The following is a 23,714-nucleotide window of genomic DNA, read 5'->3' as shown; positions in this document are numbered from 1 at the left end:
ACAAATAAACAAACAAATGCTTACACATTCCTGCAGTTAAAGTGAGAGTTTACATTCTGAATAGTAAAATAAATGGTCAGAAAAAAAAAAGAAAACAGAAAACAGAAAAGATTAAAAGACAAAGGTAACAGTGAGGAGTGGGAGTTATGGATGTGGGAAACAGCAGGATGGAGTTGTGGGAGATTGTATTGGTAAATGTACTCACTTTCCACTGCTGGTATAGTAGCATATACAGTAGTGGAAGAAGTACTCAGATCCTTTACTTAAGTAAAAATATCAATACAGCGATGTAAAAATACTCCATTACAAGCAAAAGTCCTGCATGAACAACCCCACTCAATAAAAGTACACAAGTATTAGCAGCAAGCTGTACTTAAAGTATTAAAGTAAAAGTACCAGTTTAGTCCCTCTGACTAATATATTATTATATATGACATCATTAGATTATCTATCTATCTATCTATCTATCTATCTATCTATCTATCTATCTATCTATCTATCTATCTATCTATCTATCTATCTATGAGTATAATACATAAACAGTATGTAAAAACTGGTTCTAGGGGGAGCGCCCTGTCATCGGCACTTTCCGGCAAATTTCGTAGCTGTTGACGTCGGGCTCGTCTCCGCCTCTCCTCTCCCAGACTGCTTTATGTCTGGCAGCAGAGCAGCACAGACCATGCGCGGTCGCCATATTACCGAGCAGCCCTCCCCTCCGGTCAGTCCCGTCCCAGCAGCAGAGCAGGAGACGACACATAGAGGCAGCACCAGTGAGACAGCAAAACCAGCCCCCCCCCTCCTAAAAAAACCGAGGATTCAGCGGAATGGATTAAACCTTTTATACGCCGCAGTTTGGCGATCGTGTTTGGATTTTGCATCGCTGTGCACCGGATGAAAGGTCGCTTGTTTCGTATTTTCTTCCCGTTGAGCCAATTCAGCAGCTAAAAACGAGTCACTGTAGTCTGTGTTTAGCTAGCCGGTGATGGAGACTGGCAGCTAGCTAGCATCAATACACACACACACACACACACACACACATACACACACATACATACACACACACACACACCACACACACACACACTACACATACACACACTACACACACACACATACATACGCACACACACACACACACACACACACACACAGCTGGCTTATTCGGCAGCTATTCTCCTTTTAGCACAAGTGTTCACCATAGCTTCTTGTGACAAAACCCTCAAAATGTTAGCTTGTGTTTAAATAAAGTACAAACGGATAACAACCGGCTGACGTTAGCTCGCTAGCTAACGATACACATCAAGCGGCCAGTAGCATCTTTCGCTTCGCTAGCTGTCACCGGAGATCACTGGATCGTGTATGAGAAGCTGTAAATATTGGTACAACTTTGCCTGATATTTGAGAAGAGCCACCAAGACTCTTGATTTTGAATATTTATTTTTTTGATCGTGTTGTCTGTTGGCCCGTAGTTTTGTCAAAACGGCGCCGTTAACGAACTGCACCCTTATTGCATACTGTCAGAGACCAACTACCCCCCGGATCCTCTCGAAATGCATCATCCGGACCCTGCAGGAGACTCTGGCAGTGTTAGAAAGATGTCGCACCCGGGTGTCTTTCACAGGAGGGGTAGCACTACAGGCAGCGGGAGCGGCTCTGCGCTGTCAACACCGGCGAACCCGGTGGTCAATAACAGCCACGTCCCCGCCGATGATTATCAACCCTCCCTGTTGATTCAGTGCCAACCTCCTGCTGGTTCATCCTCCCCGAGTCCCCATCATCATCCTCCTCCTCCCCACAGCCTGAATTTACATCCCCAACCCCAGCCCGCGCAGTCCACCGGGGCTCAGATGAAAAAGAAGAGTGGTTTCCAGATCACGAGTGTGACTCCTGCGCAGATATCTGTGAGTACCAACAACAGTATTGCAGAGGACACGGAGAGCTATGATGACCTGGATGAGTCCCACACAGAGGATCTGTCTTCTTCTGAAATCCTGGATGTATCTCTCTCCCGAGCTAATGACATTGTCGGAGCCGAGAGGAGCTCCTCAGAGGAGACGCTGAATAATTTCCATGAGGCGGAGACCCCCGGAGCTGTATCCCCCAACCAGCCTTCACACCCCCATACCCTGAACATGGTGAACGGGACTGTGCACCATCACCATCAACATCCTCATCATCCTAACCATGTCCAGGCCTACCCTCTGTCCTCCGGGGCTGGGAGCACCCCGTCTGCCCTCACGTCTGGAGCTTTACCTTGTGTCACCCAGAAAATGCCTTCTAACATGGGGGAGAATGTTTCCCAGGCAGCCCCTCCAAGTGGCGTTGCTCAGCCTGTGGGGGTTGTGGCCCCGGGATCTGTACCAGGAATTCACAGCTCTGCTACGGGCACTACAGTTAGCATAGTTAATCCCCAGACCAGCAGTGTTAGTAATGTGAATATGTTGAGCTCTGCCAATGTGCCTGTGAGGGGGGGGATCAGTACGAGTGCTAGCAGTAGCAGTGGTGGCTTTCCTCTCAATGTGATAAGCAGCAGTGGGGGCAGCGGAGGTGGAGGTGGTGCTGTTGCCACTGGGGGTAACCTCATGGCCGCCACTAATGTCAGCATGATTCAGCAACACCAAAACATCAACTCAAACATCACTATGACTACTACGACCACTGCTGCTACTGCTGCTGCTGCTGCTGCTGCTGCTGCCAGTGCCTCTGGAGGAATGGGACTCTCCAGTGTGATCCAGGGCCGAGTTGGATCTGCTGTGCTGCAGCCCGCCAGTGCCACTGTTACAGCTATGGCTACAGCCCCTATACCATCTACTCCTGCCCCAGCTCCAGCCCCTGCAATTGCTACCACCAGCTCTCGCTTCAGGGTGGTGAAGCTGGACTCTAGTTCTGAGCCCTTCAAGAAGGGCAGATGGACATGCACTGAATTCTATGACAAGGACACTCCAGCCTCCGCTTCCAGCTCCTCCACATCTGAAGCTGGGTCTCTCAGCATGCGTCAGTTTGTCTCTGAGAGCTTTGCTGGGGGCTCAGAGAGGGAAAGCACAAGTGGTAGCTCTGTGAGTAGCACGATAAGTACATTGAGCCATTATACTGAGAGTGTGTGCAGTGGAGAGGCTGGGGGACCCCCAGTACCCCAGCATGCCCAGGATTATGCCTCCCCTCCTCAGGGCTTTCAAACAATCCTCCCGAGTGGCTTAAGCATGGGTGTGTCACAAACCCAGCCTCACATGCAGCCCCAGGATTTTACCCATTCACATGTAAAGACTACTGTGGCCCCCTCGACCCCCACAAACATTCAACAGCCTGCACCCATGCCGGGCCACCAGGCCACCATTGGACTCTCTACGTCTGCTGTATCCCAGCAGCAGCTCACCTATGCCCAGGCAGTTGCTAATCAACCTCAAGGCTCCACACAGGGCATAGTGGGTGTGCAGCAGCACAAGATAGGGTATGCCTCCCTGCCACAGCAGCCACCTGCTAACCCACAAGGAGCTCCGGTGCAGGTGAGGCCACCTGAGTACAGCCAGCAACACCAGGGTATCCCCCAGGCAGCTGCCTCTCAACCTCTGATGAACCAAGCTGGATCGGTTCCCACCGGGCCAGCTAATGGAGCATGTCAGATGATGGGAGGCCCGCAGCAGTCACAGGCACTCCTCCACACACAGCCCCAGCAGCCCCCTTCCCTTCAAGCCACCACCTCTCATGTTGGAGTTGCAGGTCTTGGCCAGCAGCCTCAGAGCCACCCTGCCCATCTGGATTGCCAGCAGCAGAAGCCACAGTCACTCCCAACACAAATCCAAAACCCGGGCCTGGGCACCCAGATGCCCACTACAATCCACCAGAGCCAAGTGTCCGCACCAAGTGTGCCTCCTCCCAACCCCCAGAGTGATCCCCAGGCCCAGCATCAAGCCCACAATGCTGGGAATAGTGGTAGGATGCCCCCACAGGGTATTCCCCACAACCAGCCGTCGTGTATCAACCTGTCCCAGGACCACAGCACTGCCCAGGCCCTGGCTCATGCCGCCCAGGCCAGTGCCCTCTATGCTAGCCTGCCCACCTTCACCACCACTCAGCTGCAGGACGCCCAGCGGCTGCTCCTCCAGCACCAGTCGGCTCTGTTTGGGATGACCAAGCTGTCCGGAGGAGAGGCTGGATCGGGATCTAACACTGGCCAGGGTCAAGAAGCTGAGGGCAGCGCCACCACCGCCAGTGCCTTAACTGCATCAGCTGGTCTCAAGAACGTAGATGGAGAGGAGGATGGGTAAGATTTTTTTTTTTTCCCTCTACATTTAGTTGCATGGAGTTTCAACACAGGCACGGGTAATTAATAGATCTGCACTAGAGTCTGGAATCAAAGTAGATCAATGAGCGATGCCTCCTATTAAATTGGTATTTGTAGACAAGATCAGCATTCAGCGTCTGTGTGAGGCTGGATGGGTTTTACTGGATGCTGTCACTGTTGCAGCTGTGAGGGATGAAGAGTGTTATTGTTATCCCAGATAGTTCACAGACAGTGGCCAGGCTGCCACAGTCTGTCTGTCCTCTGTCAGTGGGACACAGTGCAGGGCTCAGCTGGTTGTGATGTCTCTTGTCTTTATCAAGTGGCTGCAGTGATTCGACATTTTACCTAGCCTGTCTGCCCGCCTGCTTCCAATCCTGACCGTCTGCCTTACAGGGCACAATTTCTGCCTGGTGCACAGTTTGCTGTACACTCAGCACATTTGTTGTCGAAAAGCAGGAGACACAGCAGAGGTTGTATGATTATTGAATTAGAAGATTAAACGAGGCAGATAGCCGCAAATGTGATAGAAATGGAATAAATTCCTCAGATGACAGAACATTACAGCCTACATTTAATTTAGTTTTCTGGTTTGTCTTTTAAAGCAAAGGTGAAAACTTCCCTTTCTATCTTTTGAATGAACTCATCAGGAAGAGACGACGGCTTCCTCGTTGAGATGAAACATATAGTGCAGTAGACCTTCACTAAAAGCTTATTGATTTCATTAAAAGATCTCCATCTGTCTCGCTACACTCACTATCCCTCTCTTCCTTTCTCCGTCTTTGTCACTCTTCTCCAGTCACTACAGTTGGCTAGTGATTCATGTTATGGCCTAACAGAAAATCCCATGGAATTTCCTTCCAATAAGACGTTTTAAGGACCCATTTTGAGTTTAGACAGGAATTTTAATCACCTTCCAGCAGCAGGAAATTGCTCACATTTCAGTCACTCTTAACAAACCTAAGCCCTTTTTCCTGTCTTCTGGAAATTGTAATGTTATGTTAGTTTTTAGGATGTTTAACCGTGTTAAAATAAAAAAGGCATGGAGGTGAAAACAAGGAGTGGTAGTCTTTTTGTCTTTTTTTGGAAACTTAATTGGTTTTCATTACTGGGAATGTAGGAGGTAACAACTCTCAACGTATCTAATGCTGGTGGTTTTGTTTCAGTCAGGTCTGCCTGTCTTTATGGGCCAGTTAAATGGATACTGAAGGATGGCTACTGTTATCACATGATGTTTAACTCTGTGGAATGTGAAATCTATGGGGATCAGGTGGATTATTGTCTTTGATGATAAGCAGCATTTGGGTCAAACCAAAGCCCTTGTTACAAATGAGAAGATTGTCTTGGTGAATTAGACTCACGGTTCACTTCTGTATGGTTTACCTGCTGTCAGAGTGGTAGCGGTGGAGCCTGTTGAAGGGCTAAGGTTCCTTATTGATTGGCGGTTGTGACTTGACCTTGCTTTTTCTCTCCCGTTCTTAATAGGTGGACCTCCACTGACAAAAAAGTAGCCTGAACCCAGACATGACAGTACAGGCTCATCAGCTGATGCGAACACACACATATGCTCATGCATACATTCAAATATGAATTTTTCTGGTTAAAACAAGTAGAAATAAGGCACAGTGTGGGAAATTGGGGCATATATTTTAAAAAATAGCAAACTGATAAGACTTATACTGTATGTGGAGCACTGTCAAGTGACTGTCCTCAGTTTTCTTGTATAAGTCGTGCAGTCAAAACACATATGTGACCATATTGAGCATCTTGATTAGCTCGTTTAACCATTGTTGAGGTTGGAGATGGAGGAGATGGTGCTATACTGATCCACATTGCTCCTACATTATTATTAGGGGTGTAAATCTTTGGGAATCTCACAATTCAATGCAATTTTAATTCTTTTGTATCCGATTTGATTCAGAATCGATTCTCGATTAAATAGAAAAGGCACTGTTTTCTCTTTCTCCAGTATACTGTGTGCCAAACCATTCACTGCTGTCCTCACTCCTCTGAAATACAATATGAAACATAACTGGCAGATAAGATAAATGGTCCACAGCCTTTTCATTTTAAAAAGCTAACTGCATTTGAATGAATTAATTTGAAAGCAGTCTCCTGCCTGTATGAGAATAACAAAACGAGGAGGAGGTAGAGTGCTCCACTGTGTTGTTATTAACATCATGTCTCCAGCAATGGAGAGCAGCTTCTCTGCTGCACCGTTAGCTGCGGGGAAAGACATCGTTGTCCAAGATGCTGAGTGGGTGCAGGGCTTTTGAGGTGAAACAGACTGAGCGTCGAGTTATTTTCTTCACCTCAGAGTTGGTTTAAGTTGTTGAAGTGCTGTAGTATGTGTCGGTCAGCTGGTCTCGTTTGTTACTGCCAGAGTTCGCTACTCCGCTCTGCTCTGTCAGTATCGACGAGTGATGACATAGAAAGTTCACAATGTACTTAATGTCTCGTCTCGCAAAGGTAATTATTTAGACGTTAAATCAAAAAATGCTTGCAACTGCTTCCTTTTTTGAAGATGAACTACAAGATAACTCTAGCGTGCGCTCGCTGTAGACCGTCCGGGTGCTGCACTGCCCTCGCATTTCCGCCTTTTTCCTTCTGTCAACATCACGTTATCAATTAACAATTAGAAAATCAACTTTTGACATTTGTGAATTGATGCAGAATCATCCATGTCCGCATTGGGATACATCTTAGAATCGACCCCCCCCCTAATTACTACACACAAAACAATTTACCATGCAGACAAACCTACAGAGTTATGTTTACGTTAACATATACTCCAGCTTCTATGGTTAAGTGTTTCAGAATCAGTTTTTAATTCATAATGGTGTATGTGATATTATTAAACTGACATTAAAATGCAAATAGACTTTAAGCTAAGCCTCTATTGGCTATTGCTAGATTCCTAATATGATACTGACATTAACCAATAAATAAATATATAACTAAAACAAACAATGCAACATTAATACCTATTGTGTTTACCATATTTTCATCATCATGGCTGCCAATTTACTGAAAGGTTTTTTCGATTTTTATTGGCATATTTTGGTGCAGCAGCTTTTACTTTTCAGTAGTTATTAGGGAACTTCTCACTCTGACGGCTGCCTCTGTGTCACTGCAGGTCTCTGTCTGGTATCATCTTGTGTTACAGCTGACTGTGTTAAAAATATCACCTACTGCAGACTATAATATTCTCTTCTATATATCTGTGACTGTCACATGACCGCCTCCCATCACAGAGCGCTTTGCTTTAGAAAGATGTTTTTTAGCATCCGACGTCACAGCACTTTAAAAAAGTGACAGCAGAACAAATTTGTTATGTGTCTGTCTTCTGATTTCTGAAAGCAGGACTTGAAGTTGCGCAGTCTTTTTACTCTTTTGTGAATGAAACTCACCCTTATTTTCCTCCTGTCTTTTGTGCAAGAACAAATGTAAGAGAAAAATAAGAAAACATTCATGCATGAAGCCCAGTGTTATTTGTAGACCAAATTTCAGGGCAATTTCTTGAGACAGAAACAGGAAAACTAAATGCAGTGCACAGTGGGTAGTTCAGGTTACGTGGGACATTAAGGCACTCCCAGCAAAACCACCAGATCAGGCTGTTTCTGTCTGTGTAAAAATATCTTCTCACTCACTTTTAATTAAGTTTTATTAATTAAGTTTGACCACAGTGTTTATTCGCCTCTGACTGAACTCAGAAGTCATTTTCCTCCAGTCTCTCTCTTTTTTTTTTTCCTTCTGTTTCTGTGTTTATGAACCAGATTCAGTTAATTTTCAATTTACTCTGAAGAGTCTTTGCATCAATTAGTGCCACCCCGGGCAAATTTCTGTCTAATCGTGTCTTTCCATTAACTTTGAATGCAATTGTGTCGCTGTTAAAATTAGCTTTGCCTTCTGTCTGAAAACACAGCAACAATGGGAGTGCCTGTTCTTGTTAAGCAACACTTTCAGTCTCCTGCTGAAATTGATAGTCAATTTGTGCAAAGAGGCAGTAAATTATTAGTGATTGCACCTTGTAAAGTCACTTTAATGGAAGCCTTGCCAAGATCCAGGACCTTTTTCCTTTGTGTACTAATTGTAGAGGAGATGGTCCCTCTCGTAAAAGATGATTTGTTGTATTAATGTATTTACAGCCATGTTCTGACTGGGGGAGGGGGGGGGGGCTGTGTTACATATCAGTGGTTGTACAGGCCCTGCGGTCTGCTGTCAACATATTTTCAAGCTTTTATGTGTGGGATGACCCCATCTTCATAAAACCAGCACCTAAGGCACAGCTGTAAAACACCAGGGTCTCTTTAGAGCGTCAGTGCACATGTGTTTGTGTGCGTATGTGCGACAGCGAGGGTGTATTTGAACGAGAGAGGGTGTCAACAGTGCATGTGCTCCATCTGCACTGACAAGTCATTAATGGAGTATGTTCAAGATGGGTGGGTGGTCTCTGTGTGTGTGTGTGTGTGTGTGCTGATTGACCGCTGGGGTTTGTTGGCCGTTAATGGTGAAACGGGCTAAATGTTGAATAGCATTAGCAAATGTAGCTAACGCGACAGCGGGTATTCTAACGTGATCATATACAGGTTTCTATGCACGTGTTTTTGTATGTGGTTTTGTGCAGTTTGACCTCATGCATGTTTCTGTGTGTGTGTATGTTTCTGTGGGTGTGTGCTTGATGTCTTGTAGTTCAGTTGTTTTAAACCTTCAGACTGAAGACAGTTGTGATGAGAGGTAATGTAGACTGGTTAAAACACTAAATCAGCTTAGTTAGGTGTGACCGGGGTGTAGAATAGAGGTCAGAGTTGGGGTTAAGTTTAGTGTATGATATTATTTTCTGTTCTGCTTTTATAAACACTTTATAAACATAATTTTAAAGTTAGTTAATTATTAGTTTTGTTTACTGATCTTTGTACACTTTTGTTCTCACCCAGTTGTTTTACTGTAATATTTCTTGCTCTATTTGTTGTCCTAATGTAGTTTCTATGTTGGTAATATTGTATTATGTTGGTTGTATTGTCTTTTAAGGCTTTCTTGAATGTGAGGTGACAAATTGACAGAGAGTTATTCTGGTTCTTAATTAAAGAGATGCAGTAATCAGATTATTCCACACAGATTGAGAATGTCACCACTAAACATTGGCTGTTGTCTTTGATCCAAATATATGTTTACTTTTCTACTTCCTGGCTCCACTGATGGGGGTGTGTTCACCTGCATGCATGTGACTGGCCAATGTGGTTGCCATGATGCTACATTGCGGCAAAAGGTTTAGCCAGGTACACCCCCTCCGCCCCCCCCCCACACTCCTCCTCCGCCTCCCAAATAAACCTGCATCTTTTTCGCTGAAGCCCCTGCTGTGCCAACGTAAAGGTCTCATTGAAATGAATGAGGAGGCTGCATTTTCAAACGCAGTGCTATTGTTAGTCTGAACACAGCCTAAGTGTGTGTGTGTGTGTGTGTTTGAATGTGTGAAGGCTTGGGGGAATGTGGGCTGGCTGGCAGCGTGATGGCTATCTCTGCTGCTGGCTGTTTTGAATGTAATCTTTCCCCTGGCAGTGCAGGGGAGCCAGTGTGTGCTGGGCCTGTTGCTCATTGTGTGGAGATCAACGTGATCCCCAAAATTCACAGCACACAGAGGAAGTGACCCAACCTGACCCAGCCCAACTTTGTCAGGTCTACTGAAGCTGGTAGAGACCAACGACTGAGGACGCAGCAGACTGGACTAGATGGAACCAGACTGAATAGAGTTGTGCATCACTGTTCCAGCTCTGATAAATCCTACCATTGTGTTGCTCTACTATTTCCTTCATCAGTGTCTGCTCTGTAGATGGCTTTGTAGAGTGTCGGAGGTTGAAGGTTATTCCTTTGACAGAGCCGGTGTCCAGACAGTACATTTCCAGGAACAGCTGCTGTTCCACAGTCTGTCTCAGATAAAAGAGATATTCTAAACATCGGCCACATCTTGGTGTGTTTGTCTTTTTCAGATGCTCTTTAAGTGCTGCCCTGTGCTGAATCCTAACCCATCTGTTCCTCTTCAGTTACGTAGATGTGTCATTGGTACTTTTCTTGTAATCTATCGTGAAATGCAGAGTCGCAGAATTGTTGTAATCACACACTAAATACTGTTTATTTTTACGATAGTAGGATTGAAAGATGGCTGTAAAAAGTTTGTAGTGTTACATTGTGGCAGCAGTCAAATTGAATTTCATAAAATTATAATTCACTTTAATTTATCCGTTTCATTTACCGACAACATGTCAAACACCATCATCGCGACCGTCGACAGGCAGGGCTCAGACGGCTAAACCCGGACCATCCTGGCTCTGCTCAAGATGGGACAGGTGTTGGGTCTGTCCAGCCCAAAATAGCCTATATATATATATATGTATATGTAACATGGAGTTAACACACCAGGACGTGTTTTACACTGTTTACTGTTTACATTCAGTTTACCTGAAACCAGGTGATTTTACCTTTTTAAGGAAAAGTCTGACATTAATGTTTTATTGAAAATGAACTGAGGTGTGGCTCTGCTGTTAATGCTGCTGCTGTTTTTGTTTATATTATATTTAATTTTTACCTGTTTCTCACTATCTGACACACTGACATGAATCCTGCTGTGTGTTTCAATCTGTAGGGAAAAGTATTAGTGTAAATAGTAAATTTTAATTAACACAGCTAGTGAATATTATTAATCTAGATATGATGACCCAATAAGTAGAGCAGAGTAAAAAAACTGCTACAAATCACTATTAAAGTCATGAGCTGATATTTGCTATATAAGTAAAGTACTTTTTCATTACACAAAAAAAAAGATAATATGTAGGAAATTACAAAATATTACAGGTGAAAAACAGGGCGGGAAAGTACTTTGTGGTTCCTACCAGGGTTTATCTGCACCACTAACAAATATTTTATCAGTATTTTACTTTGAGTTGACTTCAGTGAACTTAAAAGGTTCATCATGTAGTTAGAAAACCAAATACTGTGTTCATGTTTTATGTGAACAATGAACATACACTTGAATTTTCCATTAAAGAAAAGTTACAAAAATGTTTATGCTTCAATTATAGTCCTTAGAAAGACAGAAGAGCTGAATCGGCAGGTCAGACTTTTATTTAAAAATGTAGCCTTTGTCTCTGGGAAATTATAACGGGCATTTTCTGACATTGGTAGATTAATGAAAAATGTAAATAATCACTCATGCTCATGTCCCAAAGACCTGGACAGGTGTTCCTCTTACTGCTCATTTAAGCAGTAAGAATAGTTTACTGACGACATGATAGACACTCACAGTTATTTATTTTTTTTTTTTTTTGTAGAAACTGCACCAATATTGTGTTCAGCTGTTGCCTTTTTTTATGTAGAGCTGTGGTCTACAGTAGCACATCACCAAAGTGATTCACTAAAAGTAAACAGCATTTGTTATTTGTTATGCTGCTGACGCCTCCCCCGTTCCCACCAACATAGAGCAAGCCAGAGAGCACCAGAACACAGCAGAGCAGCAACATGCTGTGTATGAGGGGGAGAAAGAGAGAGAGGGAGAGAGAGAGGTCTCATTACACACTACTGAATATTTATCATGTCTTTTTTTTTTTTTTTTTAAGCTGAACGATGAAAGCATGAATGGCAGAATGAAACTGAACAAGGAGATTATGAGCAGTTTACTGTGTGTCGTTAAAATGCAGATTAACCACTCACAGATTCATATCTCTCTTTAAATCACTCTCTCGCCTATTTGTATGCTTATTTGTAAGCTTTTAGCAGATCATTGATTTCATTTGTCTGAGCCTCCTTCTTCTTCTTCTTCTTCTTCTCTCTGATGGTTTATTTTTTCATCAATAAACAGGATTGTTTCACTTAGAGTGTGATGGGAAAACTAATGGCTTGTAATGGATGATAATGGATTGTGTGTTTTTAGACTGCCTTTCATCTATGAGAAAATTGCCCACCCACCCCTACGCAGACGCGCACACACACACACACACACACACACATTTAAATTTGAGATTATGTTTTCTTCCACAATTCTAAGGGACACCTTTTATGTTTTTTTTGTTTTAAAGCCTCTGGAAATGTGGCTTGAAATAGTAAAAATATGTATGTATGTATACATATGTGATATCAAAGTTGAGTGTCTCATTATGCATCCACAAAAATCTGAATGAAAATAAACATTCATAACTATTAGAAAACCTAGCTCAAAAACAGCTCATTTCTTAGTACTGTGTGGGCGTGTCCAGATCACGTTTGATTGACAGCTCAAGTACCATTTTATTTTCCATTCAATCACTAAAACGTTTCGCTGACATGGAATAAACTACCAAATCTATCAATGGACCCTATTTGGTTAGAAAGGTTGACTAATTGACTAACTAGCAAAATAGGTCTGACCACCCAAATTTGTGTTTTTATTTAACCATACCTCCTGGAGTATGGCGCTAATGGTATTAGCATTCCCCCATTCACATACATGAAACGGTTAGCATAGCTTAAACGTTTTGCTCTTAACCACCAAATCTATCAATTTGACCCTACTTGATTAGACAGCTTGAATAATCCACTAATAATCCACTAATAATCCACTAACTAACAAACTAGGTTAGACCACCTGAATCTATGTTTATATTTAACTATACCTCCCGGAGTATGGCACTAATTGTTCTAGCATCTTCCATTCACATACATGAAACGGTTAGCATAGCTTAAACGTTTTGCTCTTAACCACCAAATCTATCAATTTGACCCTACTTGATTAGACAGCTTGAATAATCCACTAACTAACAAACTAGGTTAGACCACCTGAATCTGTGTTTATATTTAACTATACCTCCTGGAGTATGGCACCAATTGTTCTAGCATCTTCCATTCACTTACATGAAACGGTTAGCATTTTCTATTCTATGTGAAACTTTTGAGCTTATTATCAACTACTGCAGTAGTCTGCTAGTTATCTTGACTAATTAGCTAACTAGCAGACCTGGGTAGACCACACATATCTGTGTTTTTATTGAATTATACCTCCCAGACCAAGAAGCTAAGTGTTTTAGCATCTTTCATTCACTCACATGCAGTGGTTAGCATTAGCTTTGCTATGCTACACTTTTGAGCTACTTATCCACTCCGTGATTAATGCAGATTTGGGTGGTGTACCCAAGTCTGCTAGTTAGCTTAACACAGTAACTTTCAAACCATGTCGGGCTAATTTGAATGCTCAGCTTTCTAGCTAAAAGCAAAGACAAGTGCAGTGCATTGTTTTCTCATGGGGGAGACGAGAGTAAGTGTTGTGAAGTCAGCTTGGCCAGATAGCCACGTCAATCATCTTTCTCCTAAATATTGGGCAGATTTTTATTATGTAATAAATTCCCTTGCGTAGCCCTGCCTAACTGCAACCCAGTAACAAGGGAAGGGAGAGAGACTTTCTAAAGAACTACAAAGGCTATGTTCTCATACTTTTTAGGTGTTTACTATATGCACATTAGATCCCAAATTACATAATTAAGAGCCAATCATACATTTGCCTTTCCAGGCGCTTTAAAACAAAAAAAATGCAATTGTCTTTTATCTAGAAGTATAAGCAATAAGATCAGAAATGATTTTGTAAAACAGACAGCTCTTATGTAACTCTATGAAATGCTAAATTCAAGAATAATCATCTAAGTCTGTTGTCTTTTCTTTTTTGGCAAATGTTTTCTTGTATTTTCTGTGTTACTAAAACTGTAATTAGTACACAGCTCATCTGTAGCCAGATATTGTTATACGTGCCCCAAAACTCAAAGGAGGCCTTATCCAGTTATGAAGACTGGGAGACTGCTTTATGCAAACCACTTCCACCCCCAAACACCAGCAGTTATTAGGAGCCTGCTTCAGTCCTCACGGTCTGTAGGCTCAGACCGTTTATGATGAGTCATTACTGATAAGAAAACAAACTGTCAGGCTCATGTGTGATTCAATAGATCAGCTTGACTAAAAAAAGGATTAATTTTTTTTTTTTTTTGCATATCTGCCTCGACTGACTGATCACTAAACGGTCGTGTGTGACATCAGAGGAGGTAACACAACATGAAGAGCGGTTGTGGGAAGGTGATGAGTCATACTAATCTTCCTCCTGCTGTTGATGTTAGTGTGGTCGGGCTTTTGTGATGTGTCAGGTGGTTGTACAAATTAGCGGTTTTAATTTTTTGATGCAAAGTAACTTAGGTACTTTTTACTGTCAACAGTTCCACATAACTGCAAAGTTTTTACAAGCATTGTGTTTTTATCAGAACTGGGGGTGGATACTTATTTTGTTCTTCCTCCTCATCTCTTGGTGTCTGCAAGGACACATTTTTGTTGTTCCATAAAAAGCTTTTTCTTTCACTGCATTTTACTCCTCAGTCTCACACATGTGAGATTTATTAATCAATGTCCTGCCTCCTTGTGAATGTCATGCGGAGCAATGCGCACTTGTCATTTGTTGATCCTTAGGATGAATTTAGGTGCGTTTGTTTCGATGCAATAGATCTCCCCGCTAATGCAAACACAACATAATCATTGTCACATAAAAATGAGATGCCTGAATAGAGATTGATTGTATTTTGATTAATCGTGCAGCCTCAATTTATGACACTATAAAGTTATCAGCCACATATTGGTATTTATTTGGCTTTTGTGAGCTGCTACTGTCATTCCCCTAAACATGCAGGCAATGTGCTGAATCATGGCTGGCATTCCTGTGGCCAGAACACTGTCCAGTCAGCTCCAGGAGCACACACACACACACAGATACAGACACACACACACACACACACACACACACACACACACACACACACACACACACACACACACACACACACACACATACACACACACACACACACACACACACAAAGTGCAGTGGATGACTTTGCTATCGGCATAAGCATTCCTGCCTGTTCCTCCTCCGTGTCTTTCATACAGTTTGTTCTCTTGCAGTTTGGTTCATTACGTATCTCTTCTTTCAGCCTGACAGGAATAAACGCTGTCAAGGTCACTCATAGATAAGCACAGTAATTGATAAAAACATGATGACATACTGTACTATTTACATTCATATGATTGTTCTCAGTGCTGAGCTGAATCGTGTAAATTATTATAATAGTGTATAATTATTGAAAATTACAATATACAAAACTCTAAAAACCAGCCTAATTTGTAACTGAATGTCAAATAGCAATACGTGTGTCATCAATATATCATGTTTAGAAACATGGCTTTATCTGCCAGAGGTGAATGTTCTGTCTACAAGTCCCTCAATAAGGATTAAATAATATTCACTCGATTTAATGCTCGACTGTTATCACGCCATAGACGCTGCAACAAACTATTGTTCTCATCGTGAGGTATTTTCTTGATGTATTGTTTGATCTATAAAGTGTCAGAAAATGGTAAAAAAAAAATGTTCCCAGTTCCCAAGGTGACATCTTAAGATGTGACATCTTCAGTTTACCATCATAGAAGAAAAAGAAGAAGGAAACCAGCAAATGGTCACATTTGAGAGGCTGGAAGAACATAATTTTTGTATTAAAAATTAGTGAAATGATTGATTGCTTGCCATCAGAGTTGCTGATTAATTTTCTGTCAATCCTGTCATCGACCAGTGTTTCCGATCTAGAATCAATATGGTAACAAAGAATCTTGTCAAGGCGTTAACTGAATCTTGCTCTGGTCACTGCAAAGATGTTCAGAAGGACACACAGCAGGAGACAAATGTTGCAACAATCCATTTCAAAGCTCTTTGTTCAGGTGAAACATTCATTTTAAGGAATAGTTCCACAGTTTTGGAAAAAAATGTCTTTCAGACGGGGAGATGTGAAATCTGGTGTGTGTGTGTACAGAGCGGGGGTTGGGTCGTGCTTAGCTTAGCGTCAAGACTGTAAGCAGGGGGAAATGTCTAGCCTAGCTCTGTTCAAAGTTCAAAAATACACCTTACAATTGAGATTTCTTGCTCGGATGTTAAAACCAGTCTGTGCATGAATGATTGTCTTTAAGTGTAATGCGGGTTACTGCTGTTCATTTATGTGGTTTCCTCATGTCGAAGGAGTCTGGTAGAGTTTCAGTCTTTCTGTTTGGCTGCGATGACGAAAGGGCTCTGGCCAGTGAGTGTCTTTTCCCATAGGATTTGATATTCATTCACTCTCTTTGTGTGAGCTAATCCCCTTCTCAATGCTCTGTTGCTGAATGAGGAAGGCTGCAGGAGGGAGGGGTGAAGGTCTTTTTTTTTTTTTGTTTTCTATCTTTTCCCCCTCAGTAGTCTAGTCAGCTGCTTTCTTAATAGAATGAATAAAGCACAGAGACATTTGGCTGTTGCTTACGTCTACGTCTGGTACTTTAATGTCCATGTAAGATACTCATTGTTTCCTGTATATGATTCAGAATGAGAAAAATAGCTTTGCTCTCACATGCAGTCATTAGTTGACGTATGAATTCATTACTGTTTAGCAGCAGACTGTCTATGTTCAGGGCTGTTTGCAGCCCAACACACTGCCAACCTCCACTCCTCCCTGAGGTGACCAAAAGTACATCCTGAACTTGTGGGGAAACCCTGATCTACCAGTCTCTTTACCTAAAATCTGTTCAAACTAGAGATTAGCTTGTCTAAATTTGTTGCTCCCAGCATAGCGTGCTTAATACATTTCCTTTGGTTGCTATTGGCGCTGTCACTGCAGCATTATACTGTAATGCCAATTGTGGTCTTCCTGCAAACCATTTTCAGCTCTGTAAGCAGTCCTGCACCCCCCCCTGCTGGTTAGCAAGCTGTGAACTACCTACACACAGCAGGCTCATCATATGTACAGTACCACTCAAAAGGTTTGGACACACCTACGCATTCAGGGGTTTTTCTTTATTTTCACTATTTTCTACATAGAAGAGATATACTGAAAACATCAAAGCTATAAAATAACACACATGGAATTATGTTGTAAATAAAATAAGTGTTAGCAAACCAGGATATCTTTCATAATTTCCTCAAAGTAGCCACCTTTTGCTTTGATGAAAGCTTTGCACACTGTTGGCATTTTCTCAACCAGCTGCTTTTCCAACAGTCTGATGCTGAGCGCTTGTTGGCTGCTCTTCCTGATTTCCTGAATGATGGTTCCACTAAACACAAACCAGATGGGATGGCGTCTCGCTGCAGAATGTTGTGGTAGCCTTGCCGGTTAAGTGTGCCTTGAATTCTGAATACATTGTGAACAGTGTCACCGGCACATCACTCTGACACCATCACACCTCCTCCTCAATGCTTCACGGTGGGAACCACACATGCAGATACCATCCGTTCATGTTTTCTGTGTCTCACAAAGACACGGCGGTTGTAACCAAAGATCTCAAATTGGACTCATCAGACCAAAGTACAGATTTCCACTGGTCTAATGTCCATTCCTTGTGTTTCTAGTCATCTTATTGGTCTCCCTCAGTAGTGGTTTCTTGGCAGCAATTCGACCACGAAGGCCTGATTCATGCAGTCTCCTCCGAATGTTTGATGTTGAGATGTGTCTGCTACTTGAACTCTGGGAAGCATTGATGTGGGTTTTAATCTGAGGTGCCTTTAATTGGCGATCTCTGAGGCTGGTAACTCTAATGATCTTCTCCTCGGCAGCAGAGGTACCTCTTGGTCTTCCTTTACTGAGGCGGTCCTCATGAAAGCCAGTTTCATCATAGCGTTTGATGGTTTTTGCGACTGCACTTGAAGAAACTTTCAAAGCTCTTGAAATTTTCCAGATTGTCTGACCTTCATGTCTTAAAGTAATGAAGGACTGTTGTTCCGCTTTAGTTGAGCGGTTCTTGCCATAATATGGATTACTACATTAGTTGAATAGGGTTATTTGCTGTATAACAACACAACAGATGATCTCAAATGCATTAAGAAGGCAAGAAATTCCTACAAATTAACTTTTGACAAGACACACACGTTAATTGAAAACCATTCCAGGTGACTCCATGAAGCTGGTTAAAATATTGCTATTAGTGTGAAAAGCTGTCATCAAGACAAACAGTGGCCTCTTTGAGGAATTTATAATATATAACATATTCTGGTTTAACACTTTATTGTGTACTACATGATTCCATATGTGTTATTTCATAATTGTGATGTCTTAAGAATAAAATAAATAAAAACTCTTGAATGAGTAGGTGTTTCCAAACTTCTTACTGGTATCGTAAAGGTATGTGTGTGACATGTGGTGGTCTGAATGCTGTTTTGAGGCGTAAAAGCATTGTATTTGTCTTAAAGTTGAACGGTCAAATGAACTTGGGGGCAGTAGCAGGGCTACTGTAAATTTTAAACACTAGAAACTAGATCAAAATTCTGTCTTTACATATCCAGAATAGCCAGGTTGTGATCTTGCCAAACAGTAATCTCCAAGTGCAATGCGTAAAGGGTCAGCCAGCTGAACCAATTTTCCAAAAGCTGATTCACTTTCCCTCTAATACAATAAGAAAACACATTTCCTCCTTAAACCAGCTTGAACTGAACAATATTTTATGTGCTCAGTTTCTTGTCTAGTTAACTATAAAGGCATAAAAATGTATTTTCTTAGTGTCTTACAATGAGTCATGTTGCCCAACATGAACAAAGTTAGAACTGTTTTAGATATTCCACATGAGAGATTTCTGTGTTTTTGCTTTCATCCATGGTTTCTCACTGGTTTAAAGTGTGGCGGGGCTCCACTGGGAAAAATGTGATGTCATGTACACTCAGCGAGCACTTTATTAGGAACACCTGTGCAATCTAATGCAATCCAGTCCAACAGCTCTGCAATTAATTCTACTTTTATGAAGCTTATACATTTTTAGTTTTTGTTGACATTGTCAAAAATGTGATAATCATAATAATAATTGATTATATTGAATGGTGTTCCTAATATCGTGTCCACCCAATTATGTACATGAGGGGGGCAAAATATTAGGAACATTTTTCAATATAACGCACTAAGAGCTGCAACGATTAGTTAATTAATCGATTAGTTGCCAACTACTAAATTAATCACCAGCTATTTGGATAATTGATCAATTGTTTTGAGTCATTTCTTTTAAGAAACAAAATCCAAATTGTGTGATTCCAGCTACTTAAATGTGAATAATTTCTGGTTTCTTTAGTCTTCTACGATAATAAACTGAATATCTTTGGGTTGTGGACAGTTGTGGACAAAACAAGACATTTGAGGACATCACCTTGGGCTTTTGGAAAGAGTGATAGATAGATTTTTCACCATTTTCTGATATTTTATGTACCAAACAACTAATCGATTAATTGAGAAAATAACTGACAGATTTATCGATAAGGAAAATAATTAGTTGCAGCCCTAATAAAGTGCTCAGTGAGTGTACATCCGTGCACCAATCAGGATTTAGCAACATTTTAATCAGAATTGGATGCCTCTGTAAATCAAATTGAAGCAACCATTAAATCGCCTTTTTATTTTCAGGAAATTCAGTTTAAAGCGAATCTGTTTGAAAAGTTCATGCATTCACGTGCTTGTGACTTCATATGTTTCAACATCTGAGACTCGAGAAGCTGTCATGTGAGAGTTGTGTGAGTCACGTGAGAGGTCACAGAGTTGTTAAAGCCACAGAAACGGAGATGTTTAGAATGAAAGGAGCTCTTAAGCAGTGTTGCAATCCATTCCCAGGATGTAAATTAATAAGCGTAAAACAAACAAACTAAAAGGATCTTAAACCTGAGAGTTGAAAAAATGATTAGCCACTGTGAGCCATTGAGTGGCTTATCCCAGAGGCCCAGATCTTTTGAGCAAGCGGGGTACAGCATCTGATTGTGAGATCTAGCTGTGAGCCTAAATCGACAATAAGTGGTGAAATGTTACACCCTTAAATAACTTACTAACTGCCTGTGTGCACATCTTTATTGCCTGGTTGGTTTATAGCATTTAAGGTGGTAATGGGGTTGTTTAATACTGATAATGAAATGTGGACTTGTCACAGTGACACTGAGTATCTGAACTCACATATGCTGCTCTCAATATATACTCGCCCACTTCATAGGAAATTATGCCCACCCTCTCCAACAGGTCTGAGTATGGGAAATGTTGATGTAATTTGAGTATCAGTACTCTAAATAGACTGATTTTCTGAGCACAGGCTTTTTAGAGTTGTTATGGCAAACCTACAGTCGCAGGTTAAACCTCTTTTACACTCAGACTGGACCAAGGTCAGGATTGAGAGCTGTTAATACTACTCATTGAGCTTGTCAGAAGTTTCTGTAAGGAGCCTTGAATCACAATACCATCCTCCCTCTAGTGGCTGATAATGAACCCTGCATGACAGAGATTAAGTATTAAAGGATTTTAAAGGCTTTTTCCAGCCAAGACCTTAATTTCAAGCTTCATTAGTTTGTTTTCCAACTAATCAGTTTTTTAAAATACACAGTATACTTTTTCCCCATTACAAATGAAGCCAAAATACTGCAACATTACTATCATAAGGTTTGTTTAAGGTGATATAATTACATAAAGTCATGATATGATATATGCTATGACAAAAAATTGACAGTCATCTTAACTCACTTTCTCTTGTAGCAAAAATCGGAAGATAACTGCGGCATGAGACATAAAAAGTCTCTTTGTGCAGTTACTGTGTGTGACACCCACTTTTTAAAGCAACTTTTCTTCTTTGAGGTAGCTTCTGACTGAGGCAATTTGACTCTCTGCGCACTACAGAGAAAAACCAATCAAACGCCTTTTGTTTTGCACCAGACAGAGATGAAAGCTTCCAGACTGCAGAGGCTTTGTGTTCAAAGAGAAGTAACTCAGCCACTGTTCTTCTCAAGTTTGAATTTTTGTGACATGTCAGACATTTTCTCTGATGATCAAGGCTCAGAAGAGACAGGATTGTGTGGGTGTGTTTGGGTCTGATTGATAACATTGTGGCAAAGATTTTACTGGAATTAAGCCCGACGCTAGGAAGTCTGCCACAGGCCTATTGTGATAGTTGAAACTAGCAGTGAGACCAGTGTTGGCTCCGATATTTGCCACCAGATGGCACCGTGCACCAGCCTACACATCAGAAGTATCGATGCATCTCCTGACAGGCCCCGTAGGATGTGCATTTGAAGCCTGAAAATACAGCTCTGTGTGAATTTATAGACTTTCAAAGACATCAGATGAAGTGTCTGCCTTCTGAATGTTTAATACAAACCTAGTATGCGACTTCTGGCAGTGTTAATCTGTGATTGAGTCAGCCGTTTTATTCATGTGTTTCGGTTTGTGCAGCACAGTCTCATTGTTCTATTATTTAAAATTTCAGTGCGACATGAGTGAGAATCATCAGACAGAATATTTCTAAGCTTTGTTTCCTCTATTGGCAAAGCACATTTGCTACAAATATGATGTTTTTTCTAATAGTGGGGTTAACATAAATAATATAAGACTCCTTAAATGTAAAAATACAAGTCTTTTAACAGCTGAATACTATTGTGTAAGACACATTATGTTTATATGGAAGGTTGTCTTTTCATTTTCAATGCCATATAGTCTTTATTAACTGGTACAGTGTGGAGATACTCCACTTTTTATAACCCTGTTTCCTTCAGATTTATATTTGAGTCACTTACAGTGATCCTGACGGCAGAAAAGAGCTTCTCTGCACACCTTGACCCGCTGGTCCAGTATATTGTCATTAATCTTTTGTCTTTTTGTCTTTTCTTTCATGTTTCCTTGTGACCTGTCTTCTTGCTGTAACAGGTAAGACTATTTTTTTTTTTTTTTTTAATTTTCTGTATTCACTGTGATCCAAGTTGTGATTCAGCAAGTGCAGCTTGAATCCAGGTTACAGGAGGGCAGTGTGAAGTCATTCTGCTCTCCCTGTTGAATTGTTAGAATTGAACTGATCACAAGAGAGCACCTATTTCCACTCATGTTACTTGAGGCAAGTTACAGGAAGCACTAAACAAAAGTTTACGGTCTTTATGTCTGCAGCGCAGTTTTTCAAAGCAGTCACAGGACTTTTGAGTTCTGATTTATCACCAGAAGATGGCAGCGCTGACTGCTCTTACTGTAGTTGTGATATATCTTGATGGACATGTTGTATCAGTCTGAGGCAGTTCTTGCCACATTGCAGCAGACTTTCCTCCATTTAGCTGTTTTGTAAATTCATACAATACAATTCATACATACAATTTTTTTTCTGCTCGTCCCATTTTATTGCCATTTCAGGTCAGCTCAGAAAGCGTAGACCAGAGGGTCCAGATTTGAACTCAGAAACATTAAACAGACTTGGAACGATTAGAGTATCCTCGATGAGTTTAACAGTAGTTTGTAAAGGTAAAAATTAATCTGCAACTATTCTTATAAGAGATTAATTGTTTTAGTCATTTTTATAAGCAAAAAATACCAAACACTTCCTGTTCCAACTTGTCAAAAGTGAGGATTTATGTTTTTTGGCGTCATTTTATGTCATTATACATAAATTACATGAAAATTTGCAGTTTTGGTTGTTGGGCGAATAAAATACACTATTGAGCTGCAGGACATTAATGAGCATTTTTCACTATTTAAGGACATTTTATAGACAAAATTATGAATCGATTAAATGTGAAAATGTTCGACAGATTAATTGATAATCAGAATAATTGTTAGATGCAGCCTTAGTGAAGACTTTGCATGTGAACTGTATACGTCATCAGATATTCTGGGCTGAACATGAGAAAATTCAAGCATGTTAAATATAGTAAAGAGAAATAGAGCAGAAGTTCCTCAGATAAGGATCATCTCAGTGAAAGCGGAACGATGGTGAGGCTGTATTGACCTTACTGTAAAGCTGTGTAGGAAACAACCGTTTGTGACTAAGCTGTGCTCATGATAGCTCTGCTGTCGTCAGAGATTTAGGCCCTGACGGAGGAGTCATCATCAGTTAATCCACTGACTGCTCTGTCCTCCTCTCTTCACTAGTAACACACACACACGCACACACATATAGGATAAAGGAAATGGGCCATGGCTTGTGGCCTGGTTGTTCCACAGTTATTGATTTGATGAACTCTCCCTGACCCGCTTCAACAGCTGATGTAAACTGGAAAACAAAATGAGAATAATGATGTTTTCTACCTAAAATAATCTAGCCTTTTTTTTCAATCAATTGATCTTTCTTTTTATATCTATAAAATGTTATTTAAAGACCCCTATTTCTGTATTTTTGTATACTTGTCATAAATAAGGATTCTTTTGGGCTGGAGATGCTACGGATGATTCATGAAATAGGTTTTCTTTCAGGCAGCTAAGACAGTCTTGATATTTAGGGAAAGGAATTCTGCAAAGTGCTGAAACAAACTAAGATGGACATTAACATTTTCTAGATGATCAATGACAGATCAATCCCGCCACACCCTTCAGCCTGCCAGGGCCCAGCCGAAAAATAAGATGCAGCAGAGCCAGGGTTTGGTCCCGAGCTCAGTACT

At 41.3% G+C, this 23,714-nt stretch overlaps 1 protein-coding gene across 1 annotated transcript in view; it reads left to right on the top strand.

Moving 5' to 3' along the window:
* The first annotated feature begins 665 nt into the window (after positions 1-665).
* Positions 666-23,714, top strand: part of LOC137192490 (TSC22 domain family protein 1-like) — a 37,806-nt gene continuing 14,757 nt past the window's right edge. The window contains exon 1 of the mRNA XM_067603229.1: positions 666-4,261. Coding sequence (XP_067459330.1) covers positions 1,551-4,261 — 2,711 coding nt within the window. The 5' untranslated portion in view covers positions 666-1,550. The remainder of the gene's footprint in view (positions 4,262-23,714) is intronic.

This window comes from Thunnus thynnus, chromosome 11 (genome assembly GCF_963924715.1).
Source record: "Thunnus thynnus chromosome 11, fThuThy2.1, whole genome shotgun sequence".
In the NCBI taxonomy this organism is placed as follows: Eukaryota; Metazoa; Chordata; class Actinopteri; order Scombriformes; family Scombridae; genus Thunnus; species Thunnus thynnus.
This window is presented reverse-complemented; position numbering and strand designations above follow the sequence as displayed.